This window comes from Hyla sarda, chromosome 10 (assembly GCF_029499605.1).
Source record: "Hyla sarda isolate aHylSar1 chromosome 10, aHylSar1.hap1, whole genome shotgun sequence".
NCBI classification, from domain to species: domain Eukaryota; kingdom Metazoa; phylum Chordata; class Amphibia; order Anura; family Hylidae; genus Hyla; species Hyla sarda.
Genome location: NC_079198.1, coordinates 3408892 through 3433921, shown reverse-complemented (window position 1 = coordinate 3433921; position 25030 = coordinate 3408892). Strand labels below are relative to the sequence as shown.

Genomic DNA, 25030 nt, shown 5'->3' with positions numbered 1-25030 from the left:
CGCGGGGTATGCGAGTGAGCACAGCGCTCCCGTCTGACAGGCAGTGAGCTGCGCTGAGATGGTAAACAGCTGTCCGGGCATGCTGGGAGTTGTAGTTTTGCAACATTTTAAGATCCACAGATGAATACCTGCACGGCTACACTAACAATCCCTTAAAGGAGTACTCCGGTGCGCACTTTTTTCCTTTTATCCCGTCCGGGCTGCAATATAAAAGAAAACACACTTTCTCTTACCTGCCAACGAGCCCCCGGAGCTCCGGTACAGGTGTTCGGTCCCCGGGCTGTATTCTTCTTACTTCCTGTTAGCCCGGCACGTCACACGGAGCTTCAGCCTATCACCGGCAGAGGCGGGACATCGCTGCGGCCGGTGATAGGCTGAAGCTCCGTGTGACGTGCCGGGCTAACAGGAAGTAAGAAGAATACAGCCCGGGGACCGAACACCTGTACCGGAGTGTACGGAGCTCCGGGGGCTCGTTGGCAGGTAAGATAAAGTGCGTTTTCTTTTATTTTGCAGCCCGGACGGGATAACATGAAAAAAGTGTGCACCGGAGTACTCCTTTAAGCTAAGGCCTAATTCCCATCACAATTTTTGCACCCGAACGTATTGTTGAAATGGACATTTATAGGAGTACATAGGGGATAAGTAGCTGATCAGGGAGAGGGCTCTCCCACCAGTCGGACCCCTACGATCAGCTACTTACAATCCACCAGAAGGTGATTTTAGTACGTACCTGCCAGACAGTAATGGACATGCTTAGGAAGGATCTGCGCTTGTCTTGGGGCTAAATGGCTATGTTGTGAGATTACCACAACGCTGCTGCTTTCTTTTTGTGAATTGGCTATTTCCTGTTAGAGTTCCCTCCCTCCAACTACAAGTCCCATGATCCCTTGTTTGTAAGTGTTAGGTCACTTTTCTCCCTGCCCCACACAGCCACTACACCCACTGAAACACACCTGTGCTCGCTTCAATGCAATAGACCAATGTTTTCTGACCAGGGTGCCTCCAGCTGTTGCAAAAATAGAATTCTTGCAGAATGATCTCCCTCCCCCACCCACCATTGAAGCAGACAGGCTCCCTCTGATCACAACTAGTGATGTAATGTCTTGGCTCGCACTGTAACCCGAGACGACACCCATTTTGTCCGTCACCCACAGGTACAGACACTTATGGACTGTACTAACTTTACAGCCCCTGTAGCATAGTCACAAACATCCCCGAATACCCCTTTAAAACCAAAATAAACATTGAAACAATGTTAAATACTTTATAAATAAAACCGTTAGAAAGTTGTAAATGGACACACGAAGTCACAATCCCTTAGCCCCGCCCCTTTAGTGACAGACTCAGGCGCCAATAACGTTCACAAAGACGTATTTTATTATAACAACGACCTTGAGAAATATAAAACTCAAAAACAAAGAAAAGATACAACATGGACCCCGTAAACCTCACAACGAAAGATTTCAGCGCGACTTGGGAAGCGACGCCACCGTGAAAGAAGCCGCTACCGTCACCACGAGCGGCGCAGCCAAAGGGCAGGGGAGGGGTCAAACCAAAAGACAAATCTGTACAGTTAACGTTCAGACAGCGCCGGACACAAATATCGTAACTAAGAGCATAACATCCGGCCGTCCGCTAACGATGGAATGATACAAGTGTTCAGAAATGAAAGTCGCTTTATTGCCATCCCGTACGGACAAAATGGTGGATGAGCACCGTCTTAAAGTGACGGCTCATTTGCTAAAACGATGGGGGAGGGGACACGAACTTCTATAGAGGAATTTTTTTTTTTATGGTTTTTGAAACTTTATTACTAACAAAAAAAAATCCTAAAATAAGGAGCTTTAAATGTAACAAGGCTGGTAACGTGCGGGCGGAGTGTGAGCCGCGCCGCGCGCCAACCACACGCGTGTGTAAGTGAAAGGCACCAATAGTGCAGCACTGCTGGATCAGAGCCCGCTCACGCTGCCAGTAACACAAGGCACCGATTCCCGGAAACTCACGAAAAAGGGGGGTTTGGATCGCAGTTTGGCGCCGGGCGCTCTCTGCTTTGCATCAGGCGGTCACCTGCGGGGGAGCAGGCGCCATAGGGTGAAGCAGATAGAGGGATGAGACTGGAGAAGCAGCATATGGCAGAGTAAGGGATTGGGTTCCGGAGTTCTGTCCCTCGCGTTTCCATAGTAACATGGCCGCCATGAAACCGAACATCAGATTAAGGTTTTTACCCCAAAAATGCGAAACGGGAGAAAACTTGAGGAATGTGTGCGATAGTTTCCGGTCCCCTCGGGTTATGTTCAGCTGCCTCCCCCTGTCAGTGCTGAAGCGGAGGGCACTGCAGGGGTCACGGGGGAATGAGGAGTGGTTGTTGTGTCTCCTCCCGTGCCAGGAGAGGGCGGTAGAATATCACAGGGTGCGGGGATTGTACTCCGGAAGCTTCTTCAGCTTCTCCTTGTCTTGTTCCGTTTCATCTCGCGCCACAATCAGGGTGTGTGAATATCCCATGGCCACCTGGGGGCAGCAGAGAACAGAGGATGAGAGGGGGGAAGAAGGGAAAACACCCAATCGACATAAAGGGAGGAGAAACCCAATCACACGGCCGCATAGAGGGAACCTCACCTGCTCTGAGTAGATGGAGTCTAACGTCTTCACCTCCTGAGCGGTGGTCGAGGACTTGGCCTTGTTGTCTCCGTAACCCTGTAGAGATTGGACAATAAGACATCTTACTAAACATAAGACAGACCTCCGCATCCTGGCTATGTTGTGCCTCCTGGCTGTAGGTGCCCCCAAGTGTTTAGGAATATGATTAAAAAATAAAAAAAAGTATGGTTCTAGTAGAGCGGGTGTGAGTGCTCAGACACTGACCGATCACTAGAGGGCGCCCTTAGTGCGTTCTCTCCGTGCTCTACGAGCAAGATGATCCCATAAACCAGTGTGTCTCCAGCTGTTGCAAAACTACAAGTTTTGCAACAGCTGGAGACACGGGAAAAAGCTGCAGCTCACTGCTGCCCCTTATGAAGCATTCCTATATTTCCAATCACACTGCTGTATGGTGCTCGGTATAATCTTCATTACACCCACAATGCAATTCAGCAGAGCATCAGGACCGCAGCAGCCAAGGTGTTAGGCCTGTTCAGCCTCATTCAGTGCAAAGGGATTCCAAAAGGTTGTAGGTCTAAATGTGATTCCTTATGTAACAGCAGAATAGTGAGTGCAGCTCTGGAGGATAAGACATGATATAAGAGCAGAATAGTGAGTGCAGCTCTGGAGGATAAGACATGATGTAACAGCAGAACAGTGAGTGCAGCTCTGGGGGTTGCAGGGGATAAGACATGATGTAACAGCAGAACAGTGAGTGCAGCTCTGGGGGTTGCGGGGGATAAGACATTATGTAACAGCAGAACAGTGAGTGCAGCTCTGGGGGTTGCGGGGGATAAGACATGATGTAACAGCAGAATAGTGAGTGCAGCCCTGGGGTGACTGCTGTACTAGTCCTTACTCTCACCATGACTTACACTACAAGTGTTGAGACTCCTATACGGCGTTAGACACTGTGGAGGAAACCCGTTAGGACAGCGTCAGACTCACCAGCTCCCCGAAGGTGGGCGAGGGTCCCCAGCTGATCGTGCTCTCATCAGCCGCCACTATAATACTGCTCTTTCTACAAAACATAAAGCAGACATTATTATAACAAACCGCACCGGGGACCAAGCAGATCCCAGCCGCCATGTTACCGCAGACCACCCCCTCCTCCGCTCCTCGCTCACCCGCACGCCAAGTTACGAACTTTCCAGCCACACAGATCTTGCACAGTTTTCGGGTACATGGTGGAATCACGAGACGTGTTTGTTGCTCCCCAGAAGTACAGACCACCTGGAAATCACACAGGTCAGAGTTCACAGCCACATACAGGTCAATGCCGCGCACCCCCCCCCCCCCCCCCCAATACCTTTCTATAGGGGGTCACCTACCCATCTCACTGACAGCAAAAGAGCTGGTAGCTCCAGCGTAGATCTGCGAGGCGCCACGACCGGGGAAATCAAACAGTTTGACAAGTCGTGGGACCATCTCGTCCTTCTGCTCGGCGTGTCCCAGCCGCCCGTATCCGCCAAATCCCCAGGAGAAAACGCGTTTCTGGGAGTCCAGCGCCAGCTGTGGGTGCAGACAGAGTCCATGAAGAGACAAAAAACTTACGATGGGTCAAGAGTGATGCTAGGGCAGTGTTATCCAAACAGCGTGTCTCCAGCAATACCCAGGATCCTTTGTTTCAAGATGGAAGGTGACATCCTCCCACAGTTGCTCCACCCATTGCAGCACAGCCGTGCTCCCTTTAACCACCCGACACAAGCTGTGGATCTTTGTGATGATAAATGCATGCACATGTGCGCCGGTAACGTCATCAGGGCCGGCTTCAGATACAGACGGCGCAGCCAAGCCCCCTTTCAGCACCTGACTTGTGATGTATTGTCTCGGGCCGCACATCAAGCTGGGAAAGGTCCAAGATAAATTTTGTACGCTGCAGAAAATGAACTACTGGGACAAAGACAGACAAAGAAATTCTATACCAGCCACCACACAGGTAAATGAAGGGTATTAGTACCGAGACGAGTGTTTCCCAACCAGGGTGCCTCCAGGTAGTGCAAAACTACAACTCCCAGCATGCCCGGACAGCGCTGGGAGTTGTAGTTTTACAACACCTGGAGGCACCCTGGTTGGGAAACATTGACCTAGACTAACTCTGCTGCCCGTCTCAAATTCAAAGAACCGAAAACCCTGGTGTACCCCTTTAAAGCTGTACCGTATGGTTGGTGCCGCAGGCTATGTCTCTCACAACCACATTGGTCACTGGAAGTATTTGCCCGTCCTTTGTCTTTTCAATGAAAATCGCGAGCCGTCGCGGTATAAGTTCGCAGTCGTACTCGATCCGCTGTGCCCGTGCTATGTACTTCCCGTCAGAGTTGTGACCTGGATAAATGGACAACAACTAAATATTGGATCTAAACCCCAGTAGGAGCGGATGTTAGGTAGAGTAGTACAATAGATGAGGAGACTTACCCAGCTGACCGTACTCGGGGCACCCGAAAGAATACAGGTTCCCTTTACAGTCCATGATCATACTGAACTCTGCTCCGCACGCCACCTTAGTGATCGGCTGCCCGTTATACAGGATCTATGGAGGAAGCAGGAGCGGTCATTACACCGGGGCACAACGTCTTATAGCAGGAGGTAGGTAGCTTACTGCTGGACACTTACCTGGGCCGGACTGGACACGGCGTCTGTCTTATTGCCCAGGCCGAGTTGCCCCATCTTATTCTCTCCGAATGCATAGACTGATCCATTCTCTGCAGGGAGAGGACCGTACCATTATATACACATCCTGTATGGATATAGTCACCGACCAATGCCGCAGCTCCTACCTGTCAGGGCCAGCGTGTGGTTCCTCCCGCAGGACGCAGACACAAACACCTCCTCCTTAAGGCTCTCGATGGGTTTGGGGGCGTCCAACCTCTTGATGTCTCCGTGTCCCAGCTGACCCTTTTCATTCCGTCCTGAAGAGGGAAACACAATTGTATCTAGTGCGGCTGTTCACGAGCGACTGATGTTATACGTGTCCAATGGGTTCACGAGAGGAGACCATATTACAAAGGCTTATTAACCCCTTAAGGACCACAGGTTTTTCCGTTTTTTGCACTTTCGTTTTTTCCTCCTCCCCTTTTAAAAATCTTAACCCTTTCAATTTTGCACCTAAAAATCCATATGATTGCTTATTTTTTGCGCCACCAATTCTACTTTGCAGTGACATCAGTCATTTTACCCAAAAATCTACAGCGAAACGGAAAAAAAAATCATTGTGCGACAAAATTGAAGAAAAAACACCATTTTGATTTGATTTTGTCGTACTTCTGGAAGAAAATCATAACTACATGCAGACCCCCTTCTGACCCCTTCTGCGTATGGGCCGGTATGAGGGCTCATTTTTTGCGCTGTGTTCTGAAGTTTTTATTGGTAACATTTTTTGTATTGATCGGACTTTTTGATCGTTTTTTTCATGATATAAAAAGTGACCAAAAATACGCTATTTTCATCTTTGGAAGTTTTTTTGCGCATACGCCATTGACCCTGCGGTTTAATAAATATTTTTTTTTTTTTTTATAGTTCGGACATTTACGCACGCGGCGATACCACATTTTTTTTAAATGGGAAAAAAGGGGGTGATTTGGACTTTAGGGAAAGGGTTAACTTTTTTTATTTTATTTTTTTTACACTTTTTTTGCAATGTTATAGCTCCCATAGGAGACCATAACACTGCACACACTGATTGCCAGCACTGATCAATGCTATGCCATAGCTTTGCATTGATCAGTGTTATTGGCGGTCGATTGCTCAAGCCTGGATCTCAGGCTTGGAGCAATCAATCGCCGATCGGGCGCGCTGTAGGAAGGCGAGTGACCCTCCGCTCGCGTCCTAGCTGACCAGGACACCGCATTGTTACTGCGGTGGTCCCGATCTGCTCCACTGAGCAGCGGGGAAGCTTTTACTTTTGTTTTAGACATGGTGTTCAACTTTAAACGCTGCATCTAAAGGGTTAATAATCGCTGCCACGCGCTATTAGCCCTGGGTCCCGGCTTCAGTTATATGCCGGGACCGACCTGATATGACACGCGGTCACCGTAAATATATGTCCATTGTCATTAAGGGGTTTAAAAGGCCAGACTTTCATGTACAGTGACCCCCCGACCTACGATGGCCCCGACATACGATAATTTCAACATATGATGCTTTTGTATGTCGGGGCCATCGCGTAAACGGCTATCCGGCAGCGCAGACTGCTTCAGCTGCCACCAGATAGCCGTTTACGGTGCCCTGTGTGCTCCGGTGAGGTGTCTCACCTTTCCTTGGGGCTCCGGCGCGTCCTCTTCAGGATCCCCTCCATCACCGGCGCTCTTCATCATAGTCATCACGTCGCGCGCACGCCGTCCCGTCATCCAATAGGAGCGGCGTGCGTAGTGACGTGATGACGGCGACGGAGAGCGAGGATCCTGGGGAAGCAGAGACATCCGGAGCGTCGGGGACACCACGGAACGCGGCGACAGCGATGGAGGGTGACATCCAGGGCAGCGGTGACGGGTCCGGAGCGGCGGGGACAGGTGAGTACAACTTCCTATTCTTTCCATTGCACGGATCTCCCTCAACATGCAATGGTTTCAACAAACGATGGTCCATTTGGAACGGATTAACAAAGTATGTTGAGGGACCACTGTAAAGTGAAGATTTCTGCAACTTTTCACTAACCGGTGGCTCTCCAGCTGTTGCAAAACTACACCTCCCAGCATGCCCTGACAGCCGAAGGCTGTCAGGGCATGGTGGGAGGTGTAGTTTTGCAACAGCTGAAGAACCAAAGGTTGGTGAATGCTGCCCTAAATAATGAGAATTGCTGGTATAGAATTCTGGGAGGTGTAGTTTGTAACAGCTGGAGAGCCACAGGTTGAAGACCACTGCCCTATACAAGGAGCATCGCTGCCCGGGGATGCTGGGAGGTGTAGTTTTGCAACAGCTGGAGAGCCACAGGTTGGCAAACACTGCCCTATACAATGAGCATCGCTGTCAGGGCATGATGGGAGTAGTAGTCTGGCAAAAATCTAGGCAGCCATAGATAGCGGAACTTTGAACCCTTTTACTTCAGCCAAGCCCGCGTCATACTGAAACCCGGACCACAGGGACTAGGAACGTAAAGTGTACACACACAGCAGATTCCAGCGCAGCAGTCTCCTGTTTCCAATGGGATTCTGCTGCACTGTGCGCGCCGCAGAATTCCTGCAATGGAAATTCCATTAAAGAATGAACATGTTTACTCTTTGGGGGGGGGGGGAATAAAGACTGCATTGCGTACGATCTGTGCCGATTCATTACAGGGGCTCCTGCTGCACTCGGAATGTCTGCCTGGAATTTTTGTAGCCTGCTCATATTCTTGGGGTAAAAATGAGGCTTAACACCACAATTATTTTAACCCCTTACTGAAGTAGGGCGTACAGGTATGCCCTTGCGTCCTGGTGCTTAAAGGGGTACACTCCGGTGGAAAACATTTTTTTTATTTTTGTTAAATCAACTGGTGCCAGAAAGTTAAACAGATTTGTAAATTACTTCTATTAAGAAATCTTTACCCTTCCAGTACTTTTCAGCAGCTGTATGCTACAGAAGAAATTCTTTTCTTTTTGAATTTCTTCTTTTCTTCTTGTCCACAGTGCTCTCTGCTGACACCTGTTGCCCGTATCCAGAACTGTCCAGAGCAGGAGAACATCCCCATTGCAAACTTATGCTGCTCTGGACAGTTCCTGACACGGACAGAGGAGTCACAAGTTTTCCACCGGAGTACCACTTTAAGGATGCCGGGCGTACCTGTATGCCCTGCAGGTTTCCGGTCACCACCGCTCGCTGAGCAAGATCGGAATGGGATGCCTGCTGAAATAGTTCAGCGGGCATCCCAGGACAGTGCCTAAGGGGGTTCCGAGGCCTCCTCCATAATGGCGATCGCACTGATTTGCCAGTCAATTCTGACCGGCGAATCAGAGCTTTTTATGGCAAATCTGGTCTCTGGTGACCCCGAAAAATACAGCGATTGGTGCTGTCCAAGATTGCACCAATCACTGTGAAGCGTACGAGTGAGGTGGCAGCGGTGACACCTACAGCTGCGATTGATCGGTTGGTAGCAGCTGGGGGTGGGGGATTTGAAGGCCCGTCCCTCCCCCGCTCTGCTAGTCCAAGCAGAGCGGGGGAACATGTGCACCTCTGTTGTTGATCTTGCCGATGCAGAGATCAGCGGTGGAGGTGCGGGTGAGTGACTAGCATGTCCTGCTCTGCAACATCTGGTCCTTCAGACCGTACATGCTGGGAGTTGTAGTTTTGCTCGGAGCACACTTATGAGGAAACCGTCTGTTACCCAGTTCAGTGTTTCATAATCCCAATACTTTTGTGACATGTGAGCAGTGCGTATAGTCTCATTGTGGCTGCCGTACTCACCCCAGCTCCATATCTTGCCCTCTGTGGTTATGAGTATACTGTGGGCTGAGCAGGGCCCCGAGGCCACGGTCCGGATCTGCACACCCGTCAGGCAGCCGTATCGGTGCGGACCCCACAGGTTCTGGCCCAGGTTACGATATGCAGCTGGGAAAACAAATACATAAAGACATGTAAACAATACAAAGACCATAAGATCCATATACAGTGCTCCCTCACGTTACAATATGAACTGGTTCCAGGACGACCATTGTATGTGGAAACCTGGTAATTGGTTCTGAAGCCCCAAAAAATGTCATCCAAAAATAGGAAAAAGTGAGGATTAAACAAAAGTAAGTAGAAAACTAATACAGATAAAGCAAATCCTTATATATAAAAGTAATAAAGATCTGCTGGGAGCTGTAATCACTGTCTATGTAGAGGACAGGAGCTTCTTCAGGGTCCTGTACAGAACACAGTGTCCTAAAAAAGTAACATGGAGCCGCCCTCACCTGATGCCCAAAGGAGCCGCTAACCCTGGTACAGGTAAAGAGTACAGAACATGTAATACCTCCCTGTACTGTAGGGGGCGCTACCAGACACCAGTCAGTGCATACACTTCAGTAATACAGGGATTTTACCAGTAAATTGCCCATTCTGATTGGTCAGTTCTTCCAGCCATTGACACGTTTCACAGATCTGGACTGTCTGTACATTGTATGTTGAGTCTGGTTTCAAGATACAATAGTCCAGAAAAGACCATTGTATGTTGAAACTATTGTAAGTTGAGGGATCACTGTACAGGGGCTCCTAGGACATATACACAACCTATACTAGTGGTGTGAATCACAACTCCCATCATGGAGGGCTCACCTTGCGGTTTAGGCACTTCTTTACGTCCAATCAGATCCCAGTTGGTGGCTCCAAAAATCAATAGTTGACCCTTTGCTTTGGAGCCTTCAAGTTTCTGGAGAATAAATAAATAAGAGACGAAATTAAAGTACAAAATATACAAAAGCCGTCCGTCATCTCCCCCCGGGGGTCCCCACCATAGATCATATAGGGAAGCCCACTGCCCCAAAACCTAATGGATAATAACTGGTCACAGGGACCGGGATTAGGACCGACATATGACGACACGGAGGGAGAAGAGTCATCATCATCATCGTGGGAGAGGACAAGCCCCGACAGCGCACACAAGCCGCCCGACTGGTTCTTATCCAATTATATGGTGATTATAACTGCAAAGACTTAAAGGGCCGGCGTCCAGTCTTCAGTGTTAAGGAAAAAAAAAAAAAAGCTTCTTTGATGTAAAGTTAAAATTTCTCCAACCTGTGGTTCTCCAGCTGTTGCAAAACTACACCTCCCAGCATGCGCCTGACAGCAATAGGTGGCGCTGTCAGGGCATGCTGAGAGTAGTGGTTGTAGAGCAACAGGTTGGCGATCACTTCCCTATACAATGAGCACTTGTCAGGCATGCTGGGAGTAGTAGTTTGCAACGCAACAGCCAGACAGTGGAACATTGCCCTAACTACACAATGAGCAAAGCTATCAAAAATGCTGGGAGTTGTAGTTTTGCAACAGCTGGAGGATCACTGCCCTATACAATGTGCACTGCTGTCAGGGTATGCTGGGAGTAGTAGTTTGCAACGTAACAGCTAGACAGCCATAGATTGCGGAACATTGCCCTAACTACACAATGAGCAAAGCTATCGAAAATGCTGGGAGTTGTAGTAACGCAACAGCTAGAAAGCCACAGATTGGAGATCACCACCTATACAATGGGCAGCGATGTCAGGGGATGCTGGAAGTAGTAGATGTGCAACAGCTGAGGAGCCACAGGTTAGAGATTTCTGCCCTTTCCAATGAGCATTGCTGTCAGGGGGATGCTGGGAGTTGTAGTTTGCAACAGCCAGAAAGTTGGAGATCATTGCCCTATATCAGGGGATGCTGGGAGTAGTAGTTTTGCAACAGCTGTACATCCATAGATTGCATAACACTGCCCTAACTAGAAAATGTGCGACGCTGTCGGGCATGCTGGGAGTTGTAGTTTGCGAACCTTAGGTCTAGCGTTTCAGCTCCTCACCATTCAAAATCTCTACTTGCTCTCAGTGAATGCAAACATTAAAAACTTAAAGGGGTATTCCAGGAATAATTTTTTTTTTATATCAACTGGCTCCAGAAAGTTAAACAGATTTGTAAATCACTTCTATTGAAAAATCTTAATCCTACCAATAATTATAAGCTGCTGAAGTTGAGTTGTTCTTTTCTATATGGCAACAGTGCTCTCTACTGACATCTCTGCTTGTCTCGGGAACTGCACAAGGTAGAAGAGGTTTGCTATGGGGATTTGCTTCTACTCTGGACAGTTCCCGAGACAGGCGTCAGAACACTTAGAAAAGAACAACTCCACTTCAGCAGCTCATAAGTACTGAAAGGATTAAGATTTTTTAATAGAAGTAATTTATAAATCTCTAACTTTCTGGAGCCAGTTGATCTATACATAAAAAAAAAAAAAAATATTTAAAAAAATGTTAGTCCTTGATAACCCCTTTAATATAAACCCTACAAACCCGCACAGACCTAATACTCCTCACAGCTGAGGGTTTGGTACAATGATATCCCAGTCTAGACAGCACAAATCCCTATTCAGATAGTTGGTTACAATGTATCCGTCTGGATTTCAGAGCATTGACTAAACTGGATACAATTGTCAGGCCGGGTTCACACCGGTGTAATAAATGCGCATTTCTGATTCCATATTACGGCTTCAATTCGCGGGTCACATGACCTGAACCGATAGCTACCGATCCGTGTCATCAGAGCCAAAGTATGGCTGGGAACTGCGCCCGTAATACCGATGCAAAAAAAAAAAAAAAAAAAAAAAAGCGCATGCATTACACCCCCGTGAATCTTTGCCAACAAACCTTCAGCCGTGTGCATCGGAGGAAAATAACGTCTGTTCACTGACAGGAAGCAGAGCTCTTGACAACAATGGGGATTTGGAACGCAGTTATCAGAAAGATGCCGATTGCGACGAATAAGCTTTACTTACGCAAGAAAGGAAAACTGTTAAAAATAGCGCCACCTGAGGTTTTGAGTGGTATTGCAGCTTAGTTCAAATGAAATGAATGGAGCCAAGTTGCAAAACCACACACAAACTGAGGATGGTGCTGTTTTCGGAAGACATCAGCTATTGCCTAAACTAGAGGTTGCCAAACTGTGGGCCTCCAGCTGTTGCAAAACTACAACTCCCAGAATGCCCGGACAGCCGTTGGCTGTCCGGGCATTCTGAGAGTTGTAGTTTTGCAACAGCTGGAGGTCCACTGCCCTAGACTAAGCCCACCTGTAGCATTTCACCCGCAGATCAGAAGTAGAGTTACAGAATCTGTCAGCGACATACGCCCCCCAGGTGTCCAGGACGGATCTGGTATTACAGCCATATATCATTATCATGACACTAATCCTCACAATCTTTTCCTTGGTGTGCTCGGGCTCGGTGACTACGATGGCCGCCGGGGTAGGGGATTTGCTGCCGCCCTTTCCTCCGGCTCCACGTTTGCTGTTGGGCCCTTGGAATCCATCAGAACCGGGGCTCCCGTCCAGGTCATCGTCGTCGCTGCTGAACTCGTCCCGTTCCCTCTTGCGTCCCGCCGGCTTCCTCCTGCCTCCGGGGCGGGCGGCACCATTCCCGGGTCCGGCTCCGTCTGTCACCTTCTTCCTTGGCATGATGAACGCGTCTGATGTGGGTCACTGTGGGGGGTGAAGAAGATGGGTGAGATGCCTGAGGAACGGAAAGGGGGTGGGCCTCAAATATCAAGAGGGGAAGCAGGGGACCGTGCACCCCAAAATCTACCGACATCCTTCACATCCCTAATACATTCTACACAGTGAACCCCACAATCCTATCTCCAATACAGCAAAGTGCACCCCAAGATCTTCCCCGACATCCTATCCATCCCAAAATCTGCAATATGACCGGGGAATGGATAGGGTGTCCAGATTTTGGGGTGCACTTTGCAGTATGTTTCGGGGAGGGATAGGATGTCAGTAAAGTACACCCCACAATCTGCTATTATATCCATCCCCAATATATTCAGAAAGTGTACCCAAAAAACCTGCTGTATGTATTGGGGATGGATAGGATGTCAGTAGATTTTGGGGTGCACTTTGCTGTATGTATTAGGGATGGATAGGATGTCAATAGTTTTTGGGGTGCACTTTGCTGTATGTATTGGGGATGGATAGGATGTCAGTAGATTTTGGGGTGCACTTTGCTGTATGTATTAGGGATGGATAGGATGTCAATAGTTTTTGGGGTGCACTTTGCTGTATGTATTGGGGATGGATAGGATGTCAGTGAAGTGCACCCCCCAATCTACTGACATCAGGTCCACCCCATACACAAAGTGCACCTCTAAACCATCCCTAATACATAAAGCAAAGTGCACCCCAAAATCCACCTTTATATCTATCCCTAATACAGAGAGCGCACCCCAAATCTAGCATCAACACCCGAAATACCAGCTGAACATCCCAAATCCTAACCCTGAAATCTACACATATGAACCCCAAAACTGTACAGCAGGCGCCCCATTACTACAACCATACCTAATAGTGGTCCTGTCCCCAGGAGGCTGCACCCCAAATTACACCAGAGATCCCCAAAAGACCCCATAACATCTGCACCTCATTCCCTTATACCATTCCCCGCAACCCGGGCCCAAAATAGCTGCTATACACCCTGGGACCCTCATAACCCCCGAGCTCCCCATAGCCGCTATACACCCCGGGCCCCCATAGCCGCTATACACCCCGGGCCCCCATAGCCGCTATACACCCCGGGCCCCCATAGCCGCTATACACCCCGGGCCCCCATCACACTCCAGGTCTCTTATATCATCCACTCTCCAGAGACCCTCTCCTGCCCTTCGGTTTCATCCTGCGGTCCCGCCGCTTTCTCCTCAGTGTATTCTCTCCCCCGGTATCCCCCTCTCCTCCATCCCCCGGTCTCCCCCTCTCCTCCATCCCCCGGTCTCCCCCGCTCCTCCATCCCCCGGTCTCCCCCTCTCCTCCATCCCCCGGTCTCCCCCTCTCCTCCATCCCCCGGTCTCCCCCGCTCCTCCATCCCCCGGTCTCCCCCTCTCCTCCATCCCCCGGTCTCCCCCTCTCCTCCATCCCCCGGTCTCCCCCTCTCCTCCATCCCCCGGTCTCCCCCTCTCCTCCATCCCCCGGTCTCCCCCTCTCCTCCATCCCCCGGTCTCCCCCTCTCCTCCATCCCCCGGTCTCCCCCTCTCCTCCATCCCCCGGTCTCCCCCTCTCCTCCATCCCCCGGTCTCCCCCTCTCCTCCATCCCCCGGTCTCCCCCTCTCCTCCACCCCCCGGTCTCCCCCTCTCCTCCACCCCCCGGTATCCCCTCTCACCCGCTCCTCCATCCCCCGGTATCCCCCTCTCACCCGCTCCTCCATCCCCCGGTATCTCACCCGCTCCTCCATCCCCCGGTATCTCTCCCGCTCCTCCATCCCCCGGTATCTCTCCCGCGCCTCCATCCCCCGGTATCTCACCCGCGCCTCCATCCCCCGGTATCCCCCCTCACCCGCTCCTCCATCCCCCCCTCACCCGCTCCTCCATCCCCCCCCTCACCCGCTCCTCCATCCCCCCCCTCACCCGCTCCTCCATCCCCCCCCTCACCCGCTCCTCCATCCCCCCCTCACCCGCTCCTCCATCCCCCCCCTCACCCGCTCCTCCATCCCCCGGAATCTCCCCTCACCCGCTCCTCCATCCCCCGGAATCTCCCCTCACCCGCTCCTCCATCCCCCGGAATCTCCCCTCACCCGCTCCTCCATCCCCTCTCACCCGCTCCTCCATCACCCGGTATCTCACCCGCTCCTCCATCCCCCGGTATCTCTCCCGCGCCTCCATCCCCCGGTATCCGCGCCTCCATCCCCCGGTATCCCCCCCCCTCACCCGCTCCTCCATCCCCCCCTCACCCGCTCCTCCATCCCCCCCTCACCCGCTCCTCCATCCCCCCTCACCCGCTCCTCCATCCCCCCCTCACCCGCTCCTCCATCCCCCCCTCACCCGCTCCTCCATCCCCCCCTCACCCGCTCCTCCATCCCCCCCTCACCCGCTCCTCCATCCCCCGGAATCTCCCCTCACCCGCTCCTCCATCCCCCGGAATCTCCCCTCACCCGCTCCTCCATCCCCTCTCACCCGCTCCTCCATCCCCCTCACCCGCTCCTCCATCCCCCGGAATCTCCCCTCACCCGCTCCTCCATCCCCCGGTTTCCCTCTCACCCGCTCCTCCATCCCCCCTCACCCGCTCCTCCATCCCCCGGTATTCCCCTCTCACCCGCTCCTCCATCCCCCGGTATCCCCCTCTCCTCCATCCCCCGGTATCCCCCTCTCACCCGCTCCTCCATCCCCCGGAATCTCCCCTCACCCGCTCCTCCATCCCCCGGAATCTCCCCTCACCCGCTCCTCCATCCCCCGGAATCTCCCCTCACCCGCTCCTCCATCCCCCGGAATCTCCCCTCACCCGCTCCTCCATCCCCCGGAATCTCCCCTCACCCGCTCCTCCATCCCCCGGAATCTCCCCTCACCCGCTCCTCCATCCCCCGGAATCTCCCCTCACCCCGCTCCTCCATCCCCCGGAATCTCCCCTCACCCGCTCCTCCATCCCCCGGAATCTCCCCTCACCCGCTCCTCCATCCCCCGGAATCTCCCCTCACCCGCTCCTCCATCCCCCGGTATCTCTCCCGCTCCTCCATCCCCCGGTATCTCTCCCGCTCCTCCATCCCCCGGTATCTCTCCCGCGCCTCCATCCCCCGGTATCTCTCCCGCGCCTCCATCCCCCGGTATCTCTCCCGCGCCTCCATCCCCCGGTATCCCCCCCCTCACCCGCTCCTCCATCCCCCCCTCACCCGCTCCTCCATCCCCCCCCCTCACCCGCTCCTCCATCCCCCCCCTCACCCGCTCCTCCATCCCCCCCTCACCCGCTCCTCCATCCCCCCCTCACCCGCTCCTCCATCCCCCCCTCACCCGCTCCTCCATCCCCCCCTCACCCGCTCCTCCATCCCCCCCCTCACCCGCTCCTCCATCCCCCCCCTCACCCGCTCCTCCATCCCCCCCCTCACCCGCTCCTCCATCCCCCCCCCTCACCCGCTCCTCCATCCCCCCCCCTCACCCGCTCCTCCATCCCCCCCCCCCTCACCCGCTCCTCCATCCCCCCCCCTCACCCGCTCCTCCATCCCCCCCCCTCACCCGCTCCTCCATCCCCCCCCCTCACCCGCTCCTCCATCCCCCCCCTCACCCGCTCCTCCATCCCCCCCCCTCACCCGCTCCTCCATCCCCCCCCTCACCCGCTCCTCCATCCCCCCTCTCACCCGCTCCTCCATCCCCCGGAATCTCCCCTCACCCGCTCCTCCATCCCCCGGAATCTCCCCTCACCCGCTCCTCCATCCCCCGGTTTCCCTCTCACCCGCTCCTCCATTCCCCCTCACCCGCTCCTCCATCCCCCGGTTTCCCTCTCACCCGCTCCTCCATCCCCCCTCACCCGCTCCTCCATCCCCCGGAATCTCCCCTCACCCGCTCCTCCATCCCCCGGAATCTCCCCTCACCCGCTCCTCCATCCCCCGGAATCTCCCCTCACCCGCTCCTCCATCCCCCGGAATCTCCCCTCACCCGCTCCTCCATCCCCCGGAATCTCCCCTCACCCGCTCCTCCATCCCCCGGAATCTCCCCTCACCCGCTCCTCCATCCCCCGGAATCTCCCCTCACCCGCTCCTCCATCCCCCGGAATCTCCCCTCACCCGCTCCTCCATCCCCCGGAATCTCCCCTCACCCGCTCCTCCATCCCCCGGAATCTCCCCTCACCCGCTCCTCCATCCCCCGGAATCTCCCCTCACCCGCTCCTCCATCCCCTCTCACCCGCTCCTCCATCCCCCTCACCCGCTCCTCCATCCCCCGGAATCTCCCCTCACCCGCTCCTCCATCCCCCGGTTTCCCTCTCACCCGCTCCTCCATCCCCCCTCACCCGCTCCTCCATCCCCCGGTATCCCCCTCTCACCCGCTCCTCCATCCCCCGGTATCCCCCTCTCACCCGCTCCTCCATCCCCCCCCTCACCCGCTCCTCCATCCCCCCCCTCACCCGCTCCTCCATCCCCCCCTCACCCGCTCCTCCATCCCCCGGTTTCCCTCTCACCCGCTCCTCCATCCCCCCTCACCCGCTCCTCCATCCCCCGGTATCCCCCTCTCACCCGCTCCTCCATCCCCCGGTATCCCCCCCTCACCCGCTCCTCCATCCCCCCTCACCCGCTCCTCCATCCCCCCCTCACCCGCTCCTCCATCCCCCCCTCACCCGCTCCTCCATCCCCCGGTATCCCCCTCTCACCCGCTCCTCCATCCCCTAGTATCCCCCTCTCATCCGCTCCTCCATCCCCCCCCTCACCCGCTCCTCCATCCCCCTCTCACCCGCTCCTCCATCCCCCTCTCACCCGCTCCTCCATCCCCCGGTATCCCCCTCTCGCCCGCTCCTTCATCCCCCGGTTTCCCTCTCACCCGCTCCTCCATCCCCCCCTCAACCGCTCCTCTATCCCCCGGTTTCCCTCTCACCCGCTCCTCCATCCCCCCCTCACCCGCTCCTCTATCCCCCGGTTTCCCTCTCACCCGCTCCTTCATCCCCCGGTTTCCCCCTCACCCGCTCCTCCATCCCCCGGTTTCCCTCTCACCCGCTCCTCCATCCCCCCCTCCATCCCCCGGTTTCCCCCTCACCCGCTCCTCCATCCCCCCCTCACCCGCTCCTCCATCCCCCGGTTTCCCCCCTCACCCGCTCCTCCATCCCCCGGTTTCCCCCTCACCCGCTCCTCCATCCCCCCCTCACCCGCTCCTCCATCCCCCGGTATCCCCCTCTCACCCGCTCCTCCATCCCCCCCTCACCCGCTCCTCCATCCCCCGGTATCCCCCTCTCACCCGCTCCTCCATTCCCCCTCACCCGCTCCTCTATCCCCCGGTTTCCCCCTCACCCGCTCCTCCATCCCCCGGTTTCCCCCTCACCCGCTCCTCCATCCCCCGGTTTCCCCCTCACCCGCTCCTCCATCCCCCGGTTTCCCTCTCACCCGCTCCTCCATCCCCCGGTTTCCCCCTCACCCGCTCCTCCATCCCCCGGTTTCCCCCTCACCCGCTCCTCCATCCCCCGGTTTCCCCCTCACCCGCTCCTCCATCCCCCGGTTTCCCCCTCACCCGCTCCTCCATCCCCCGGTTTCCCTCTCACCCGCTCCTCCATCCCCCGGTTTCCCCCTCACCCGCTCCTCCATCCCCCGGTTTCCCCCTCACCCCGCTCCTCCATCCCCCCGGTTTCCCTCTCACCCGCTCCTCCATCCCCCGGTTTCCCTCTCACCCGCTCCTCCATCCCCCGGTTTCCCCCTCACCCGCTCCTCCATCCCCCGGTTTCCCTCTCACCCGCTCCTCCATCCCCCGGTTTCCCCCTCACCCGCTCCTCCATCCCCCGGTTTCCCCCTCACCCGCTCCTCCATCCCCCGGTTTCCCCCTCACCCGCTCCTCCATCCCCCGGTATCCCCCTCTCACCCGCTCCTCCATCCCCCGGTTTCCCCCTCACCCGCTCCTCCATCCCCCGGTTTCCCCCTCACCCGCTCCTCCATCCCCTGGTATCTCACCCGCTCCTCCATCCCCTGGTATCTCACCCGCTCCTCCATCCCCTGGTATCTCTCCCGCTCCTCCATCCCCCGGTTTCCCCCTCTCCGCCCCCGGTGTCCCCTCAGCCCGCCCGGTCACCTGGAGGAGCGGCGGTGGTGTCGGGCGGAGCGCGGCCCTTTGTCCGGAGGCGCCGGGTGACTGATCCGAACAATGGGCTGTGTGTGTCTGGGCTCCGGCACCACGTGGTTCCGCCCCCAGCTCCCCTCCCCCCCCTCACCACACAGCGGCCGGAGAGGAGACCAGACCCAGGGGGCGCTCACCTGCCTCAGCCCCGGCTCCTCGTCACCTCCACAGCCCGTCTGTCCCGACAGCAGCGACTCCTCTCACGACACAGGCGCCCGGCACAACACCAAACACAGGCACATGGGGAGAAGAGAGAGGAGCGCGGCCGGAGCGACCCAGACGTGTACAGCGGCCCCTGCAGGTGGGAGGAGCGCACTGCACGGACATCAATACAAACCCGCGCTGCTGCCTGTTACCTCACAGCGACCCCTGCAGGCGGGAGGAGCGCGGCCACCTCAGCACCGGACCATTGTACGGCTGTAAAGACTCCTCACCCCCTTATACTGCTGACCCCTCCTCACCCCCCTTATACTGCTGACCCCCCTCACCCCCTTATACTGCTGACCCCCTTATACTGCTGACCCCTCCTCACCCCCCTTATACTGCTGACCCCCCTCACCCCCTTATACTGCTGACCCCCTTATACTGCTGACCCCCTTATACTACTGACCCCCTCACCCCCTTATACTGCTGACCCCCTTATACTGCTGACCCCCTTATACTGCTGACCCCCTCACCCCCTTATACTACTGACCCCCTCACCCTCTTATACTGCTGACCCCCTTACCCTACTATACTACTGTCCCCTCACCCCTTATACTACTGACCCCCTCACCCCTTATACTACTGACCCCCTTATACTGCTGACCCCTCTTCACCCCCTTATGCTGCTGACCCCCCTTATACTGCTGACCCCTCCTCATCCCCTTATACTGCTGTTCCCCTCACCCCCTTATACTACTGACCACCTCACCCCCCTATATTGCCGACCACCTCACCCTCAAACTACTGAACCCCCTCACCCCACTATACCGCTGACCCCTCACCCCACTATACCGCTGACCCCTCACCCCACTATACCGCTGACCCCTCACCCCACTATACCGCTGACCCCCTCACCCCACTATACCGCTGACCCCTCACCCCACTATACCGCTGACCCCCTCACCCCACTATACCGCTGACCCCCTCACCCCACTATACCGCTGACCCCTCACCCCACTATACCGCTGACCCCTCACCCCACTATACCGCTGACCCCCTCACCCCACTATACCGCTGACCCCTCACCCCACTATACCGCTGACCCCCTCACCCCACTATACCGCTGACCCCCTCACCCCACTATACCGCTGACCCCTCACCCCATTATACAGCTGACCTCCTCACCCCACTATACCGCTGACCCCCTCACCCCACTATACCGCTGACCCCTCACCCCACTATACCGCTGACCCCTCACCCCACTATACCGCTGACCCCCTCACCCCACTATACCGCTGACCCCTCACTCCACTATACCGCTGACCCCCTCACCCCACTATACCGCTGACCCCCTCACCCCACTATACCGCTGCCCCCCTCACCCCCCCCTCACTATACTAAATACTAAACCCCTCACCCCACTATACTGTTGATTCCCTCCCCCCCCCCCTATACTGGTAAACCCCCTCACCCCTTATAATACTACTAAACCCGTCACCCTCCTATACTGCTGAACCTATCAACCCTTATAATTCTAAACACCTCACCCCCCTATACCACTGACCCCCTCACCCCCCCCCCACTATACTAAATACTAAACCCCTCACCCCACTATACTGTTGATTCCCTCACCCCCCCCCCTTATACTGGTGAACCCCCTCACCCCTTATAATACTAAACTCTTCACCCTCCTATACTGCTGAACCCCTCACCCCTTATACACACGCAGCTGACCCTCTCACCCCACTATACTGCTGAACCCCTTACTCCCCCTATACTACAACACCTGCTAACCCCACTATACTACCAGCACCCCCTCACCCCCTATACTACCGGGACCCCTCTCCCTCCTACACTGCTGATTCCCTCACCCCCTTGCTACCAACCCCCTCAATCCTCCCTATACTACCAGACCCCTCCCTTACACACACACACACACCCTTACACTGCCAGACCCCCTTACTCTGTCAGACCGCTTTCTCCTCCTACACTGCTGGAACCCAAATTCTGCTGGGAAAGACACAGACTGTAGATAGGGAGCAGAGCATACACAGAGGGCAGATCACACAGGCTGTAGATAGGGAGGAGAGCATACATGGAGGTCAGCTCACACAGGCTGGAGATAGGGAGGAGAGCATATATGGAGGACAGATTACACAGGCTGGAGAGCATACATGGAGGGCAGATCACACAGGCTGTAGATAGAGAGGAGAACATACATGGAGGGCAGATCACACAGGCTGTAGCTAGAGAGAAGAGCATAAATGGAGGACAGCTCACACAGGCTGGAGATAGGGAGGAGAACATAAATAGAGGGCAGATCATACAGGCTGGACATAGGTAGGAGAGTATACATGGAGGACAGATCACACAGGCTGGAGATAGGGAGGAGAGTATACTTGGAGGGCAGTTCACAGGTTAGAGATAAGGAGGAGAGTATACATGGAGGACAGCTCACAAAGTCTGTAGAGATGGAGGAGAGTATACATGGAGGGCAGATCACATAGGCTGGATAAAGGGAGGAGAGCATACATGGAGGGCAGCTTACAGGCTGGAGATAGGGAGGAGAACATATATAGAGGGAAGATCACACAGGCTGGGGATAGGGAGGTGAGCATACATGGAGGACAGCTCACAAAGGCTGTAGATAGGGAGGAGAGCATACATGGAGGACAGCTCACAAAGGCTTTAGATAGGGAGGAGAGCATACATGGAGGGCAGATCACACAGGCTGTAGATAGGGAGGAGAGCATACATGGAGGACAGCTTACAGGCTGGAGATAGGGAGGAGAACATATATAGACTGCAGATGACAGGCTGTAGATAGGGAGGAGAGCATACACCGAGAACAGCTTACAGGCTGGAGATAGGGAGGAGAACATATATAGAGGGCAGATCACACAGGCTGATGATAGGGAGGAGAGCATACATGGAGGACAGCTCACACGGGCTGGAGATAGGTAGGAGAGCATACATAGAGGACAGCTCACACGGGCTGGAGATAGGTAGGAGAGCATACATAGAGGACAGCTCACACAGGCTGGAGATAGGGAGGAGAGTATACATGGAGGACAGATTACACTGACTGGAGAGCATACATGGAGGGCACCTCACACAGACTTGAGATAGGGAGGAGAACATAAATAGAGGACAGATCACACTGGCTGGAGATAGGGAGAAGATAATACATAGAGGACAGCAAACAAAGGCTGTAGAGAGGGAGGAGAGCATACATGGAGGGCAGTTTACAGGCTGGAGATAGGGAGGAGAACATAAATAGAGGGCAGATTATACAGGCTGGCGATAGGTAGGAGAGTATACATGGAGGGCAGTTCACAGGTTAGAGATAAGGAGGAGAGCTTACATGGAGGACAGCTCACAAAGGCTGTAGATAGGGAGGATAGCATATATACTGCTGAAAAAAAATAAAGGGAACACTTAAACAACACAATGTAATTCCAAGTCAATGACACTTGTGTGAAATCCCACTGTCCACTCAGGAAGAACACTGAGTGACAATAAATTTCACATGGAACAGACAACAAGTGGAAATTATTGGCAATTAGCAAGACACCCCCAATAAAGGAGTGGTTCTGCAGGTGGTGACCACAGACCACTTCTCAGTTCATATGCTTCCTGGCTGATGTTTTGGTCACTTTTGAATGCTGGCGGTGCTTTCACTCTAGTGGTAGCATGAGACGGAGTCTACAACCCACACAAGTGGCTCAGGTAGTGCAGCTCATCCAGGATGGCACATCAATCCGAGCTGTGGCAAGAAGGTTTGCTGTGTCTGTCAGTGTAGTGTCCAGAGCATGGAGGCGCTACCAGGAGACAGGTCAGTACATCAGGAGACGTGGAGGAGGCCATATGAGGGCAACAACCCAGCAGCAGGACCGCTACCTCCGCCTTTGTGCAAAGAGAAGCAGGAGGAGCACTGCCAGAGCCCTGCAAAATGGCCTCCAGCAGACCACAAATGTGCATTTGTCCACTCGAACGGTGAGATACAGACTCCATGAGGGTGGTATGAGGGCCCGATGTCCACAGGTGGGGGTTGTGCTTACAGCCCAACACATTGCAGGACGTTTGGCATTTGCCAGAGAACAACAAGATTGGCATATTTGCCACTGGCGCCCTGTGCTCTTCACGAATGAAAGCAGGTTCACACTGAGCACATGTGACAGAGTCTGGAGACGCCGTGGAGAACGTTCTGTTGCCTTCAACATCCTCCAGCATGACCGGTTTGGCGGTGGGTCAGTAATGGTGTGGGGTGGCATTTTTTTTTTGGGGGGGGGGGGGGGTGCACAGCTCTCCATGTACTTACCAGAGGTAGCCTGACTGCCATTAGGTACTTGTGAGACCATATACTGGTGCGGTTGGCCCTGGGTTCCTCCTAATACAAGACAATTGACCTCATGTGGCTGGAGTGTGTCAGCAGTTCCTACAAGAGGAAGGCATTGATGCTATGGACTGGCCGCCCGTTCCCCTGAATCCGGTTGAGCACATCTGGGACGTCTCGCTCCATCCATCACAGACTGTCCAGGAGTTGGCGGATGCTTTAGTCCAGGTCTGGGAGGACATCCCTCAGGAGACCATCCTCCACCTCATCAGGGGCATGCCCAGGCGTTGTAGGGAGGTCATACGGGCACGTGGAGGCCACACACACTACTGAGCCTCATTGGGACTTGTATTAAGGACATTACATAAAGTTGGATCAGTCTGTAATGGGGTTTTCCACTGTGATTTTGAGGGTGACTCCATATCCAGACCTCCAGGGGTTGATGATTTCCATTGATAATTTTTGTGTGATTTTGTTGTCAGCGCATTCAACTATGTAAAGAGGAAAGGATTTAATTCGACCAGTACATTCATTCACATCTAGGACGTGTTATCGCAGGGTTCCCTTTAGTTTTTTGAGCAGTGTACAAAGGAGTCTTCGAGGTTCGAGGCAGGGGGGGGGGGATTTTTTCCATGTTACAGGTGTCCATGGTCTGTAAGGTAAGACCAGCATCCATTTCAGTGTTATTAAGAGAACATATACTGGTAGATATACCCTCAGAGGAGCTCTGCCCATTTACAGAGTGCCTGAACTCCTTTAGTTTCCAGTTTACCACAACTGCAGTTACCCTAAATGTTCAGCAGATGGCCCCGTTTCACGCCATTTCTAATGCTGAACCCTACAAAGCACTTGTCTCAGGCTCCGCACCTTCATTGTTGCTCTGGGGGATTTGGATAGAATTCTACAAATATTCCTTCTCCTAATCCAAAACGCGACTATAGAACCAGTCTTCATAATAAAGCAACTCTGCTGTGTATCTGGACATAGGATTGTTATATACCATGAAATGCAGGGTCTCCATGTTTACGATCTGTGTGCAGCATTGTCCGATGAGACTGTTCTACCCCGGATAGAGGGACGTTTGCTCCACCTTCCCGAGGTTTCCAGGAAGGGCATTTAACATTCTTTTAGTTGCTCCTTAGTGACAGACTGTACAGTGCTGCTTTGTTGGCCCTGTGTAGTCATATGCTAAGGAGCAAGTAAGAAAAGGAAAGCTGAGGAATTGAAGCTCCTATACTTAAATTGGCAAAATGTCAAGGCTCCTCAGCTTTATTAGGTAAGATCTGACTGATTCATCCTGGAAAAACTCTGACTACTATCCTCATACATTCTGACCAATACAAAAAAAATACTGCCCCCTATGTACAAGAATATAACTACTATAATACTGCTCCTATATACAAGAATATAACTACTATAATACTGCCCCAATGTAGATGAATATAACTACTATAATACTGCCCCCTATATACAAGAATATATCTACTATAATGCTGCCCCTATATACAAGAATATAACTACTATAATACTGCTCCTATATACAAGAATATAACTACTATAATACTGCCTCCTATATACAAGAATATAACTACTATAATACTGCTCCTATATACGAGAATATAACTACTATAATACTGCTCTTATATACAAGAATATAACTACTATAATACTGGCTCCTATATACAAGAATATAACTACTATAATACTGCTCCTATATACAAG

The 25030-nt window shown here is 53.7% G+C and overlaps 2 protein-coding genes across 4 annotated transcripts in view; one reads left to right on the top strand and one right to left on the bottom strand.

Annotated features, from left to right (window-relative positions):
• Positions 1–1781: 1781 nt before the first annotated feature.
• RCC2 (regulator of chromosome condensation 2) lies at positions 1782–19113 on the bottom strand. 3 transcript variants are annotated; one of them, XM_056541642.1, is made up of 13 exons: positions 18966–19113; positions 12463–12744; positions 9865–9958; positions 9016–9159; positions 5415–5546; positions 5251–5339; positions 5053–5167; positions 4796–4962; positions 3969–4149; positions 3765–3870; positions 3586–3658; positions 2617–2694; positions 1782–2508 (listed from the first exon to the last, which is right to left on the bottom strand). In XM_056541642.1, exons 2-13 carry the CDS (start codon positions 12718–12720, stop codon positions 2404–2406), a joined length of 1542 nt encoding a protein of 513 aa, XP_056397617.1. In that variant the 5' UTR covers positions 12721–12744; positions 18966–19113; the 3' UTR covers positions 1782–2403. The 3 variants fall into 3 exon arrangements, with proteins under 3 accessions (XP_056397617.1, XP_056397620.1, XP_056397619.1); XM_056541645.1 differs by having other exon boundaries at positions 18970–19109; XM_056541644.1 differs by lacking the exon at positions 18966–19113 and adding an exon at positions 18784–18916.
• A 102-nt stretch (positions 19114–19215) lies between these two features.
• The window catches only part of ARHGEF10L (Rho guanine nucleotide exchange factor 10 like), a 92837-nt gene continuing 87022 nt past the window's right edge, over positions 19216–25030 (top strand). The window contains exon 1 of the mRNA XM_056541636.1: positions 19216–19239. The gene's annotated coding sequence lies outside the window, so the exon portion shown is untranslated. The remainder of the gene's footprint in view (positions 19240–25030) is intronic.